The sequence below is a fragment of the Sylvia atricapilla genome, chromosome 15, assembly GCF_009819655.1.
Source record: "Sylvia atricapilla isolate bSylAtr1 chromosome 15, bSylAtr1.pri, whole genome shotgun sequence".
Taxonomy (NCBI): domain Eukaryota; kingdom Metazoa; phylum Chordata; class Aves; order Passeriformes; family Sylviidae; genus Sylvia; species Sylvia atricapilla.
This window is the reverse complement of record NC_089154.1, coordinates 5,774,082-5,788,646: the sequence shown is the minus strand read 5'-3', so window position 1 is coordinate 5,788,646 and position 14,565 is coordinate 5,774,082. Positions and strand designations below refer to the sequence as shown.

Here is a 14,565-nt window from a genome sequence, read left to right as displayed (position 1 = left end):
AGAGCTTTGAGGTGAGGTTAAACCATTATTCACCACCTCACCTGTGCTCAGGGAAGGGGATAAGACCCCTCAGACCCAGCAGCACCCAGCTGCTGACCCACCCAATACCCCCAGGGATGTGATGCCCCCACAGAATTGAGCATCCAGGATGGGTGTCCCCAGGAAATTGGGGTCTGAAGGCAGGTCCTCCTTCCAGAGAGAGCTGCAGAGCATTGGGGGGTGCACAGCGGGCTCCAGGCTTACCTTATGTTTGGGACATCTCAGAGAGAAGCTCTCTTCAGTTAATAAGCAACCTGTGAGGAGAGGACAAGGATGTGTCAGTGGACACCCTGCACTGCGAGGCAGTTGCCCCCGAGCGGGGGGAATGCAGTGTCCCTCTCGTCCACGGCCACCCACCAGCCACACTGCTCATGTGAAGGGCTCAGCTGAGGCCAGACAAGCTTGTGACACCTGCCAGCAGAGTGAGCATCACTATCCTGGCAAGCCACAAGCCCACCACTAACCCTGGAGCAATGGACCCCACGTTCAGCTGGGTCAGAGAGTGGCCAGGCTCACCTGTGTCGATGGCACACGCGTAGTGGTAGGTGTGGGGACACCCCTTCTGGCAGCAGCCCACAGTGGCTCCCACTTGCTGGCAGCTCGAGCACTTCTGTACAGGCACCCGGGAATTCGGAGCAGGGAAGGAGAGATGTGGAGAGACAGAGAGACCCTGTCAAAGCCCAGCACAGAAGAGAACCACAACGGCCCCAGCAGCAAGGGCAACGCGGGTGTCCCTGATCCTCTCCTGCCCTTCCTTGCCTCTCCCAGGCAACATCCTTCCTCCTGTGCCAGCGCACTGTGAACCACACCATGCCTGTCACTTGGCTGTCTGCAGCCATGCACAAGCTGCCATACCACTCCCCTGGATGACACAGCCATGCTCCATGGGGCAGGTGAAGGGACATGACCTGGGCTGTGCCTGGTCTGCCTCGTCCCCAGTGAGTGCACCTGGCTCTGTGGTGAGGGCAGCAGCCTCCAGCCAGCCATGAAATGAGCACACAGGCTTGGCAATACAGCCAGCCCCCAAACCTGGCACTGGGAGACTTGCTGGAAACCCTGTGCACTGCCTCTGATGGGAGGCCGTCCCCTTACTCTCCCCAGCACTAAAAATCCATGTCACAGAATCCCAGACTGGTGTGGAAGAGACCTGAAAGAACCTCATCTCATTCCAGCCCCCTCCCATCAGCAGGAATACTTTCCACTAGACCAGGTTGATCCAAGCCCCATCCAGCCTTGAACACTTCCAGGAATGGGCCAGCCACAATTTTTCATCCTCTTCAGCAACCTCCCTATTTTGCTCACACGATGTGGCCTTGCTACAACCACTGTGGGAGAGGATCAGGGCAGGGTCATCCCCTCTCTTCAGTTCCCCTTCCCCTGCTGCCCAGCACGGTGGCATCAGGCTGTGTTGTGCCCATTTTCATCTCCCTCCCTGTGGCAGCTGTCCTGCACTCAGCAACCCCGTACAACACAAAACTGGGCCAGGGGATGTGACAATCCCAGGGGGGGCCAGTCGCCTTCCCAATACACAAAACCATAGGTTATTTCTGTGCCTAAAAGGGAGAGTTCAGGTGCTATCAGAGACGCAGCAGCACATATCTTGTAGTGACCCAGCGGGGCTCACGGTGCTGAGCATCTGCCCTGCTCTCCCAGGGCAGAACTACTGATTTTCATCCCGACCGGAGGCGCAGACACGGCAATGACGTTGGCTGAAGGAGGCCAGCGGAAGATGCCGCCTCGGGCGTGCGGCCGAGCTCTTACCAGGTCGGCAGCCGCCTTGACAGCCTCCTGCAGCCCATAGAGCTTCCCCGCCACCAGGAAAACCCCAGCGGTCCATACGGCACAGGCCTCGTGCAGCCAGTGCTCCTGCGTGTCGCCCGCCGGCTCCTGCGGCGGGGACTCGGCCTTGTGACATTCGTGCCGCCGGGGCTTTTCGGCCGCCTCCTCGCCCTCTGTCCTCTCGTCACAGCAGTAGCAGCTCTGCAGCCGACGGAACATTCCCCGCGGGCTGGAGCGCAGCGAGCTCTGCTTGGCCGCCTCGGCGGCCCCCTCAGGCCGCGCCGCCTTCCCGCCGCCGCCGCAGCCGCCCTCAGTCCCGCGGGGCGCCCGCTCGGCCGCGGCGGGCACGGCGGAGTCCTCGCCCGGCCCCTCCGCCCGCGCCTTCTCCTTCAGCCGGGATTTCTTCTTGGGCAGGCAGTCCTCGGGGTAGTAGGGCCCGCAGAGATCCCCCAGGTCCTTGTAGTTGGCGGGGTTGCGGCAGAGGCAGCAGACCAGGCACGCGGCGCTCAGCGCCTTCGACACCACCGGCCCCATGTGCATGGTGGAGGAGGCGGGCAGGGCCGCCCGCGGCCGCGGCGCCGGCCCGGCCGGTCCCCGCTGCAGCCGCGCCTCGTCGCCGGGCGAGTTGACGACGGTGCAGGTGGTGGTGAACTCTCCGCGCCTCTCCACTCGGACGTAGGGAGCGAAGGGCGGGGCGCGGCTGTCCGCCCGCAGCCGCTTGCAGGAGATGTACTTCAGGCGGATCTCGGGCTCGGCGGGGTGCAGCAGCGGGGCCTGTTGGGGCTGCCGCCGCCGCTTCCCGCGGCTCTTGCAGCGCGCCGGCACCGCCTTGGCCTTGCCGTGGCCCAGGCGCTTCCGCTGCCGCTTGGAGTAGCCGTTGTAGTTGGAGTGGTTGGCCCGCGGCTTCGGTCCCCGCGCCGAGCCGGCGGCGGAGCGTCCCTCAGGGGGGCCATCACTGCTCCCCGCCTCCTTCTCCTCAGTCTTTGGTTTCTTCTCCCGAGGCGCCTCCTCCGCACCACTCGGGCCGCCTACACGCTCCCGGGGCAGCGGTGGTGGCAGCGCAGGGCTGAGGGGCGCCTTGGTCATGCCCAGCGCTGCTGCTTTGCCCTTACGGTTCCTCTTCTTGGGCAGGAGCCCCAGGTTCTTGGCCACCATGTTGGGGCTGGACTGAGTCCCCGGCGTCGGCCCACAAGCCTCCCCCTGGCAGCTGTCATGGGGCAGCTTCTTGGCGCCGCCCAGCTTCCCCTTTGGCGCTCGGCCGTTGGGGTTCCGGCAGAGCGGCTCAGCCACCGGCATTGCGGGCACCTTCTGTGCTGCCGCCAGCTTGGGCAGCCGCGCATCGCCCATGGCCACGGCCAGCCCACTGTGCTTCACCGCCCGCTCCCGCTCTGCCCCCGCCGGGCTCAGGGAGGAGCCATAGGCAGCTACCGTGGCTGCCACGGCCGTGGCTGCTGGTTTGCAGGTAAACTTCTTCAGGTTGGGTGAGGTGATCTTCTGGACGATGGCCTCCAGCTTGAGGCCACGGCCCTTGCGGGGAGGCAGCACTTTGGTCTTGGTGGCCTCCTGGAAGGCCGCCCGGGAGGTGATCTTGATGCAGACATCAGGGGCCTCTTTTGGCAGGGGCGGCTTCAGGATGGCTTCGCCAGAGCTCTTGGGGGGCAGCTTGGCTTTCACCTTCTTGGCCACCGGCATCTTCTTGAAGAGGCTGGGGGGACCCTCTGGCTTCTCCTCCTTCACGCCACCACTGTTGCTCCGCAGGACCAGGTTCCTCTTCTTGGTGGGGATGGGGGAGATGAAGGTGGACTTCCTCTTCAGTGAGTGCAGCGGCCGCTCCGACATCTTGCCCCCCATGCCTGGCCCTGCTTTGGGCAGCTTCATCCGGCCACCCACCTTGCCCTCCTTGTGGGGGCTGCCTGGAGCTGGCAGCTTGAAGGCAGGTGGGAGGTGGTTGTTGGATATGAGCTTTTTGGGTGCCTTGCAATTCTTCAGCCGGACATCAGCTGCCCGCTTGCCCCTCTGTCTCTTGGTGTAGAAAACCTCCTGTGTCTTTGTCCGGGAGCGGAGGATCATCGACCGCTGGTCCCTCTCCCCGGTTTCCACTGCGTCTCCCTCCAGTGGTGTCGGCTCTGCCACCTCCTCCGCTGCCACCAAGCTGGGCACCAGGAGGGTGCCATCACTGGCATTTTGGACCACCCTTGGGGCCGGCCGGCTGTTGCGCTTCCTGGTTTTGAAAGCCACCCGCTGCTTCACGCCACAGCCGGGCTTCTTCCCCAGCTTCTCCTGGTGCGCAGGGGCCTTCAGTCCCTCCAGCGGGGCAGGGGCGCGGGGCTCGGCCAGGGCGGTGAAGGAGCGGGTGCACATGCGTGCTGGCAGACCCTCGGCTGGAAACCGGGGTGTTTGGCTCTGGGTGCTCTTGCTTGGTATCTCTGTCTGTCCATCTGGCCCCAGGCAGGCACCGGCCCCACTGCTGGCAGCTGGCAGCTCATCGAATGAACTCAGCATGGTGCTGCTGGGGCCATCCCCCTCTGGCAGCCGGCAGTGGACCCTCTTGTTGCGGAGGCTCTTGCCCCGTGAGACAGGCTCCATCTTCCCCAGCACATTTTCGGGTGTGAGTTGCTGCTTCACCGTGACCGATGAGGTGGATTCAGCATTGGCTGCCTCCAGGTGGGACGTCTCCCCTCCGCCATTCTCCTCCTCAGGCTGGATGTGGGGCAGGGAGGATTTGAACCAGCTCTTCACCTTGGTCTCTGTGCCCACAGCAGGGCCCAGCAGGATGACAGACTGGCCAGAGAGGCGTGGGGTGGGACCTGAGCTCTCCTTCTCCACTGTGCTGACAGTCTCCTCGGCAGACACAGGCACCTCGCTGGAGGACAGCACGGCTGGCATCTCTGGGGGCTTGGATGGTGAGGCATCATATGTCACTGACTTCTGCTCTGAGCCAGCCAGTTCACAGAGTGAGGAGTACTCTTCTGCCTCCAGGTCTGACTCCTTCAGATCTGGCGAGGAGATGATGGGGATCTCACTAAAGTCCCCAGCTGAGCAGCAGTGCCGGGTATCCTGCAGCCACCTCTCGCTATCTGCCTTTGTTGCTTCATCGTAGGTCAGTGTCTCCTCCTCCTCCTGCATCACCTGCTGACCAAAGTCCTGGACCGGCTCATTCTTGGCTGGCTGCTCTCCATCGCACAGGTCCAAGCCGCAGGCGTTTTTTTTCTCCTTGCAGGAGCTCACCAATTTGCTGGGGAACAAGCCCTTGGGGAGGTCGGTGGCTTGGAGATCCTTCCACCTCAGGCAGGCCTCACCCAAGCTCTCCTCCGGCCACTCAAAATGCTCCATGGCATTCTCAGACGCCACCGAGTTGGCGGTGGTGTTTGAATAGCAGCTGTAGCCGGTGGCTCCCGCGCTTGACGTTGCTGCTGGGATGCTGGGCTTGGAGTTGAAGGCTAGTGGGGCAGTGTCCTTCAGCACATCCTTGCTTTCGGTGGCTGTGAACTCCACCTGGGGACCCTCATATACCTCCTCATTAAAGTCCTTCCCCGTGCTGGCCCCTGAAGCTTTGTCCAGCTTGAGAGGCTCAGTGAGCGTGCTGGAGTCACCCTGGCTGGGCCAGGCACCCTTCACCATGGAGTCCAGGCTGGGCCGGTGGTTCTCCAGCTGGAAGGGGGACTTGGTGGTCTCCTTGCCCAGCATGGGCAAGTTGGCCCAGGCTTTGTCTGCCTTCTCACTGATGGCATCCTGCAGGACAATGATCTCAGAAGCCAGCTCCTCCTGGGACAGGGCGCTGAGGAGCAGTCGGGGGCAGTCCCGTTCATTGCTCACATACTTGGTGAAGGTCTCCAGGGGCAGGGTGGCGTGGATACTCTGGAAGGAGTCATCTGATTTGGTGGACATATCGTCTGGGGAGGTCACAGAGCAGGTGGACACTGACTCAGGCTTTGCCTTGGAGTTGCTGTTGACGCGGGCAGGGCTGCGGTTCTGGTTGCAGTACAGGAAACTCCTCTCCAGCTGGTCCTCTGACCCACTGAGATAGTCAGTGTCCTGTGTCTCAGCATGGACAGACTGGGGGGTGCTCAGCGGGTCGGACAGGGGGGTCCCCACCTGCTCTGCCGAGTAGGTGCTGCTCTCAGGACTGCAGTGCTGCCCCTTGAGCTGCTCGGGGGTCCTCGCTGGGGTCTTGATGCCTTTTTTCTGGGGCACAGCCGTTTTGGAGAGCAGCAGCTGCTGGACAGTGTTGGAGATGTTCTCCACCTGGGAGGTGAGTGCCGTCAGGCTCTGCAGGCTCAGGTCTGACAGCAGGTTTTCAGGCAGCTTCTCCTTCTGCAAGTTTTTGCAGTTCCCAGATTGAGTGTCGGGGCTCGTCCCATCAGTGGGAGAAGGGTTCAGCAGCGGCATGAAATGGCTGTGGTCAGCAATGCCAGCCGGGAAAGCACCAGCATTCAGAGGCTGCTGGCTGTATTGGAAGTTCTCCAGGTTGGGCATCAGAGGGGAGGGAGTGGAGCTGTAGGACGGGGACCTGCCGACGGAGCGAGCCGGTGAGTGGCTGGCGCTGGGGCTGAAGGTCTGGTAGTATTGCTCCGGCGTCCGGACGGGCGGCGCATCGCCCTGGCAGTAGGTCTGGCCTGGCTGGTTGTAATGTTGATACTTGGCCAGGTTTTGGTAGTGGAGGGTCTCTGAGGCGTGATGCCGCCCTTGCATGGGCTGTGGGGGCTGCGGGGGCTGCGGTGGCTGTGGGGGCTGTGGTGGTGGCGGCTGCGGGGGCTGTGGCGGTGGCTGCGGGGGCTGCTCGTAGCCAATGCGGTTGGGCTGGTAGCCGTGCAGGTTGGGCACGCGGGGGCCAGGGGCCAGGCTGGCAGCGCTGCCCAGGGGCCGCTCCAGCGGCGGCTGCCCCGAGGGCGCCGTGCAGCTCTTGTAGGAGTGTGCAGGCTGGCTGCCCCCGGGCACTGAGGAGTAGGTGGAGGAGGCAGGGAAGGACTGGGAGTGCTGCCCGAAGTGAGGGCTCTGTGAGAAGGGCATGGGTGAGGAGACATCGTTGGGCAGTTTCTGCCGCTGCAGCTTGGGGTAGGGGAGTGCGGGCGGCTGCTGCTGCTGTTGCTGCTGTTGCTGCTGCTGCTGCTGCTGCTGCGGCTGCTGCTGGAAGTGAGTCCGGAAGGGCAGCGAGGTGGCCGCCGGCTCATGGTATGGCCGCCCGCCCGCCAATGCCACTGTCTTCTTCATCAGGTTGTCTTCATACTTGGCCACGCCACCGGGCAGTGCCTGTGGCTGGCCACCCCACGCCTGCAGGCTCTCGTCCCCGGAATACCGGGCTGGATAAGGGCTGTTCTCCTGCACGGTGTAATTGGAAAAGGCCGGTCTGCCCTGCAGCTGCTGCCCCGCTAATTGCTTGTTTCCCCGGTGGTATTTCTCCACGGCGCTGTTCTCATAGCCCGCGTAAGGCAGCTGCTGCTGACTGTAGTACTCCTTCGCCACCAGCCTCTGCCGCTCGCAGTTCGGCCCTGCCTGACTTTGATGCCTGTAATTCTCCAGGCGTGATGTATCTTGTGAAGTCGGCTGGTAGCTCTGCTGGTTGCCATGGAAACCACACCTTTCTCGAAAGGACTGCATGGCGCGGGCTCGTTATCTGCGAAGAGAGAGAGGCGAGAATTCAAATGAAGTGTCGCCACCGCGGTGGGCTGGAGACTGAGAGGGCCAGGGTCACCTGCACCATGGGGACATCATTGCCTCACCTCACCTCAGGTGCTGGGCATTGCCCCACAGGGCATCATCTCCCAGCCGCCCTGGAACACAGCACGTGATGCTGCATCACCTCACATTGCCCTGCATTGTCTGGCATCACCCCATGGTGCCTTGAAATGCCTGCATGGCCTTGCATTGCTCTCCAAAACCTCACCTCTTGTTTCACCTCCCTGCATCTTGTTGCCTTGCATCACCCCAAACTGCATCGCCCTGATTTGCCCTGCATTGCATCGCCTCATGCTACCTACCCTTGCTTCATGTTGCCTTGCATTTCATCACCCTGATTTGCATCGCCCTGCATCACATTGCTTTGCCTCATCCTGCATCGCATCACTTTCCATTTTGACTCCCTGCATTTTGTTGCCTTGCATTGCATCGCCCTGAACTGCACTGCCCTGTATCGCCTCCTCCTGCCTCACCTCACCTCACCCTGCACCACAACACCTTGCATTTCATCTCCCTGCATGGTGCTGCCCTGCATTGCATTGGTGTGCATTGCCCTGCATCTCATTGCCCTGCATGGCATCCCATTGCCCTGCATCTCATCCCTGTGCACAGCACTGCCCCGGATGGCAGCAGCTGGCTCTGTGTCACCTCGCATCACTCTGCATTGTGCCATGTCGCCCTGCATCACATTGCCTGGCTCTGCATCCCTGCCTTGCAGCGCCCTGCATCCTGCTCTATCCCATCTCCCAGCACTGTGCCCATGGGCAGGAAGATGCTGGAGGCTGGTTGCCTCCTCCCTGCCTGCAGTGGGCTCAGCCACCCTCCTGCCCCTGCTGCTGAAGCTGCCCATCCCTGCTGCCCACCCCTCCCTGCCTGGTCACCTGGTGCAGTGACCACCCCCCAACACCATGTCGGGATCCCTCTGCTTTGTGTTTCACACATCCACCACCCCTCACATCCGCAAATCACTCCCGCCCTTCTCACACGCCTCCCCAGGGACACCGGGATCCTGCCAGCGCCTCTGCACACCCCTCTTATCGCCATTCTTTTTAATTATTGGGCTAATTACTGGAAGCAGCAGCGCGGAGGGCCAGAACCGCAGGCTCTGCTGCAAAAAAAGTCATTTCAACTTGCTGGCTCTGCCTGTCTCTGCCGGCTGCTGCCTCCCGCAGCCCCCCCAGCCCCAGCGATCCCCCTGCCCCGGTGCGATGCCATCTGGAAGCTGTCTGCTCCCGCCAGCAGCCGTCATTACTGAGCACCTCACCACCGTCGTCATTAAAGCTCCCCATTTCCTCACCCTTGCTGTGGGAGCAGGGACACACCTGGGTCACTGGTTTGATCTCTTAAGGCAGTCAAGTGGCTTGTGGGGGCTAATGAAGGGCTTGGTGGCAGGGGGATACATCCTGCATGTCCCCAGCACCACTGAGTTGAAGGTACTGGGGTGGACACACGCCTGGTTTTGGACGTGGACTGAGATTTGTCAGCCTATGTTAGGGCAGCCCCAAAGGTCTGTAGCTGTTCAGGGACATCCCCAGTGCTGCTCTCTTGGCAGTGACACAGTGGTGACAGCAGTGCTGTCCCCTCAGCTCCCATCAAGGCAATAAGTATAACAAGAGGAGGGGATGAGGTGCTGGCAGTGTCTGTCCGAGCCCATCCCAGCTCCTGGCACAATTCCCTGTGGTGCCAAGCAGCCTTGAGCCAGGACATGGATTGGTGTGTGTCCCTCATGTTCCTCCATCACCCTCATGCCACTACCACACCATGCCAAACACCACGTGGTCCCTTTGCTGGCACTTCTGCCACATAAACCACACTGCTGGTTTGACAGGTCCCAGCTCAGCCCTTTTCCTTGCAGCATCACCTCAGCACCTTTTTGGGGTACACACACACACACACACACACACACACACACACTTTATTTAATTCTATTTCCATAAACACCAGCTGGTCAGGCATGCACTCATCACAAACTGTCCTCAGGCACCACTGGAGCCAGGCTCAGTGACACCCACACCAGCCCAGCACCCCATTCCTCCCTGTTCCCCATCCCCTTTTGGTATGTTTTCCATGTCACTGCCACATACCGCAGTTGCATCTTGCATGCTCTGTGGGCAACTGGATGCAGCTAAAGCCTAAATTCCAAGGAAAAGATGGGTCAAAAAAATCTGGAGAGCTGGCACAAAAGCCCCTACTACAGCATGGTGTCCTGTGCCAGCCCTGTGCCAGTGCTGCTGGAACAAAGAGAGGAAAATCAAAGTCAGCCTGTGGGGCAGCCCTGGGCTGTGGTGGGAGAATTAATGGGAGCAAAGGGCCCTTCAAGTTGTGTGGGAGTGGGTTTGAAAAATGAAATCAGCTTGAGAAGACCCTGGGCTGAAGCTTTAGGAGGAGTTTTTCTCCCCTTTCTCCTTTATTATTAATTATCGTGATTAATTATTGCTATTAATTAATTATTGTTAATTTTCCAAACAGCTGGGACAATGTCGAGATGAGCAAAAGCACATGGTGCGAGGGGATGGATCAGTCACCGCCACGCAGAGGTGGGGATGCACAGAGGGAACGTGTTCCAGCTGAAATCCCAGAGCCATGGCCCCATGTCCCCGTGGGCCACCTGGGCTGTCCCTGGGAGGGGACACGCTCATCACCAGCAGCACCTGGACCCAGAGGCCAGCTCTGCTCTCGGAACTGCCACAGCGTTGCTGGGGAAGGGCCGTGCCAGATGTTGTGCCTGATGTAGGCTGTTTCCGAGCAAGTGCTTTAATGGCATCAAATCAAGCTGTCGACAGCAGGGAGGTTATGGCCTTCCCCCGGAGAGGGAGGTGGCTGTGGCTGGTCCCAGGGGCCCTGCCCACTCACTGTCCCTGCCAGGTCACTGCTGGACGTGCTCTCCTGACCCTGAAGAAGTTTGCAGCACTGCCTCTGAGATGGGAATCAATACAGGGCTGTCGGTGCAGGGCTGCGGCTGGACACCTGCCCTTGGCAAAGCCGTGCTGTGGCCAGGGCTCATGGTGTGGCTCCCTGGGAAGGGAGAGGGCAGGGACTTGAGGCCACCATGGTGACCAGCTCTGGCATGACCCTGTCCCTGGAACACAAGGAGCATCACTCACTGCTGGCTACAGCCACCACAGAGGCATCCCACCCCCTTGGTCCCAAGGCAGTGTGGACAGCCCAGCACAGCCCCTGTGTCACTCATGGGAGACACACAAGGACCTGAGGCACCTCCCAGCACCAGCGTATGACCCGGGGCCGTGATGGTGTACGGGGCCATGCTGCAAGCCCAGGGGGCTCCCTGCCATGGTGCTGGGGGATGATGCGTGGCACGGGGCTGATGCTGGGGCACCGAGTGGCACTGCCAGGCCAGCACACGCAGCCCGCCTGCTGCTCGGGAGGATTTGTGCTGCGTGGCTGCATTCCGTGTTATTTTCCTCCCCCCCACTCCTCCTTCCTTCCTCCTTCCCTGCCTTCTCCCCTTTCCTCCCCCTTCTTCTTGCCTGGCAGGGACATGGCATGGCCGGATCCGGAGCCCTCTGAAGGCAGGGACCCTCGGTAAGCACCCAAGACCCCCAACGCCTCAGCCCCAGGGCGCAAAGGGCGTCCCCCGTTTCCCTGCACGCTGGCCTTGCTTCCCAGCTGCTGCTCATCCCGCGGGGCTTGATCCAGCCCTGCTGCTCCTCCGGCTGCTCCCTCGCCTTCGCTGCTGTACCATCAACAAGGACTCAGCGACTAAAAATAGCAGCGCGCTCTCGCAGGGGGATTGCTCCGCCATCAGAGCAGCGCTGGCACCGCGGACACCCCGTTCCCCACCCCAAACCCTCTCCCGACCCTCGTCCAACACCCAGGGGTGCAGCCCCATACGGTGAGGTGGTATCGGAGCTGGGAACGAAGGGATTGGACCCCCCTGGATCCCCCGGCAGCTCTCAGGGAGAGGAATAAGCGCCTATCGAGTAGCGTCAGCCCCGGATTTGTTTAATTGTGAGCTGGTGGAGTTTAAAGAAACCCTTTCTGGCTGGCTGCCACACCGCAAAGTGCTCCGGAGAATTTGATTATTAAGGGAGGAGAGAAAAGGGGAGGCTGCGGGGGGAGAGCCGGGGTGTGTGGGACAGACCAGGAAAGGGCATCCAGCCTCAGGAGCTGGGAATGAGAGGAACTGGGGGGAAGGAATACAGACAGGCCACCCCCAGCAGTGCAGAGGGACCCGTGGGGCTCGCCTGGGGCTGGGGCAAACCCTCCACACAGTTGTGGAGTTGCTGCTGCTGTTCTTCCCTGCACCCCAGAGACATCCTGCTGCCAATGCTCCCCCCTTCAATGCCCCCTTCTGTGAACCCCTTTAATGCACCCTCTCCCCAGTGCACCCCCTCAACGCACCTCCTTACTGCACTGTCCCCCAATAAACCCCTTTAATGCACCCCAATAATGGTCCACCTCCCCAGTGAACCCCTTTAACACACCCTCTCCCCAGTACACCCCTTCAATGCACTCTCATTAGTGCACCCTTGCCCCAGTGCACTCTAATAATGGGCTCTCCCCGCAGTGAACCCCTTTAATACACCTCCCCAATCCCTCTCATCACCACCAGCATCTCCCACCACGCCAGTGCGCCGTCCCAGTGCAGCGACTGGGGGTTACGGCACCCCAGGGCAGCCCGCAGCCCCCCCAGCCCCGCGTCCCGCCCCATTTCGGCGCTCAGCCGACCGGAGCAGCTGTTCCCTGCACACTTCACTTGCCCGCAGATGATGATAAATGGAGCTGGGGCTGCGCCGCCCATTGCGTGGGGGTGGGCGGATGTGGGTAAGGAGCAGGAGGAGGAAGGATGGGGTCCCCATCTCCTGCAGCCCCCCCAGATCACGCTGCTCCTCCCATCCAGCTGCTGGGGAATTCCCTGGGCAGGTTCCCCCCTCCCCAAACCGCCCTCCCGGGGGTTGGAACCTGCCCAGGGAATTCCCATCGCAATGGGATGCATCCCCATCCCCAGATCAGCGTCCCATTTAGGGGCCACAGTCTTTCACTGCTGCCCCCCTCCCAGCTCTGCTCCTCCCCAGTGAGGAATTTTCCTTGGGAAAAAAAATCCACCGCCTGCGAACCGCACTCATGACTCAACGTTTCTGCTGGCCCCGGTTCCTCTGTCTCTTGCCAGGGGAAGCCCGTGGCCGCCCCAACCTCATCCCCTCACATGGAAATCCGGCTCAGCCGCCAGCTCCAGTCTCTCTCCCTTGGTTTTTCCTCCTTTATTTTGCAAGGGGGGGGCTTGGGTCCTTGATGTCAGGGATGAGAGGTTTGCAGAGGGGTTGGGCTGGGGAGGATGATGGGAGGTTCTGAGAGTCACAGCAAGTTGCTGGGGTTTTTTTTTTCTTGCTGGTGAAAAATGTCAGTTGGTAAGGCAGGATTTTTAAAGGAAAGGGGGGAAAAAAGGGGGAATAAGAAGAAGAAAAAAGGGAAAAAGAAGAAAAAGGGGAGAGGGAGGGGAAAAAAGGAAAAATAAGAAAAGGAAAATTAAACAAAACAAAAAGAAAAAGAAAGAAAAACAGAGAATGAGAAAGAAAAAGAGAAAAAGATAAAAAAAGGTATAAAAAGAAAAAAGAGAAAAAGACCAAAAATTAAAAGAAAAAAAAAAAGGAAAAAGAAAGAAAAAAGAAGGAAAAAAAAAAAGGCTGGAGGCTCACAGCAAAACAGATGCTCAGCCTGAGCCTTCCTGGGCAAATTCCCTCTCCGGAGGTGAACCACGTTCCACCGCAGAGCAAAATTCATGGCCGGATGTACCATGGAGTGAGGCTCCGCAGATCCCGCTCCCAGCCAGTGGTTGGACATCGACCTTGGGGCTCTGAGGGGAGAGGAAAACCAACCCTGCAGGAGGCTGTAAACACAGCCGAGGTTAGGAGGGATCCAGCAATCCCAGACTCCAAACCCAGATCATGGTGCAGACGTGCCTGGAGCTGTCAGTACAATGGTGCCAGGGCACCGATGGACACAACAGTGGCTGCGGGGTTGTCACCACCATGGTGACCTTCAGCCAACCCTCCAGCCTCACTCCAAGTGGGCAGCACGAGGCCAGTGTGAAGCAACAGCCTAGTCAGTTCTCCCCATGCTCACGTTTTTCTTCTTTACTCATTTTCTGCCTGACAGGTTGGGATCCTTCTTCCTTCCTCTCTTCCTTCCTCCCTCTCCTCCTGCTCACGGCCTGACTCACTTCAATTCCAGTAGCAATTAACCATTCCAATCATTATTGCCACCGCTAATATTAACCCTCCCTTCTTCTCCCACATCCTGTTTGTCCCCTGCCTCAGTTTCCCCTTGAAGCAGGACAGAAGCTTCATCCCTGCAAGGAAAGGCGGGGAGCTCTCCCAAGTATGGGGGAAGGAATGGATCCTCATCCCAGTCCTGGATCTGGTCTGCATCTCGTGAGCTGGTTGCTCATGGATGCGGCTGGATGCATAAGGCTGCACTCCCTGGGGAATGTGACAGGGATGGCTCATGGTCCCCTGGCACCTGCTGACCCTTCAGCCCAGCAAACCCACACTCAACCTGGTGGCAGGAGCAGGCACCCACCCAGCAGCTTGGAGCTGGAAAATCCACTGGGTTGGAACCAGGACCACACTCCAGCTGTGCCTCAGTTTCCCTGCTGTAGAGTGGTCCGGGTTTGCGCTGGGGTCTAGTGTTGATGCTGGGAAGTGCCAGCCCAGGAGCACGGGAATGAAGCAGGCTCGTGTTCCAGCTCCAGGCTCCTGGACCTCCTCCCCAGTGGGTCTCTCCATCCCCAACAGAACTGGAGACCCCTAAGGATGACAGGTGGCTGTCACCCCCAGGACACTCCCAGTTCTTCTGAATGTGCCACTGGGTCCAGCCCCTCTGGCTTGTCCCTGGTCACAGACAGGAAGTTTTCTACCAAGAAAACTTCCAGCAAATTCCCTGCCACATCCAAAACCAGGAGGCCTCAGCTGCTGTGGGATGGCTGCTGACAGCAAAGGACACATCCTGGCACCATCCCATGCCTTTCCCCCATCCCAGACTCTCTCCCCCTGTCCGGGAGGAGATGAGGCTTTGTCCCAGTGTCCCGATCATACCAGGCACATGGGACAT

At 60.2% G+C, this 14,565-nt stretch overlaps 1 protein-coding gene across 1 annotated transcript in view; it reads right to left on the bottom strand.

Annotated features, from left to right (window-relative positions):
- Positions 1-14,565, bottom strand: part of RAI1 (retinoic acid induced 1) — a 74,608-nt gene that overhangs the window by 1,808 nt on the left and 58,235 nt on the right. Inside the window, exons 3-5 of the mRNA XM_066329830.1 lie at positions 1,801-7,432; positions 556-649; positions 244-293 (exon numbers count right to left, since the gene is read on the bottom strand). Of these exons, the coding sequence (XP_066185927.1) occupies positions 244-293; positions 556-649; positions 1,801-7,416 (5,760 nt within the window). The 5' untranslated portion in view covers positions 7,417-7,432. The remainder of the gene's footprint in view (positions 1-243; positions 294-555; positions 650-1,800; positions 7,433-14,565) is intronic.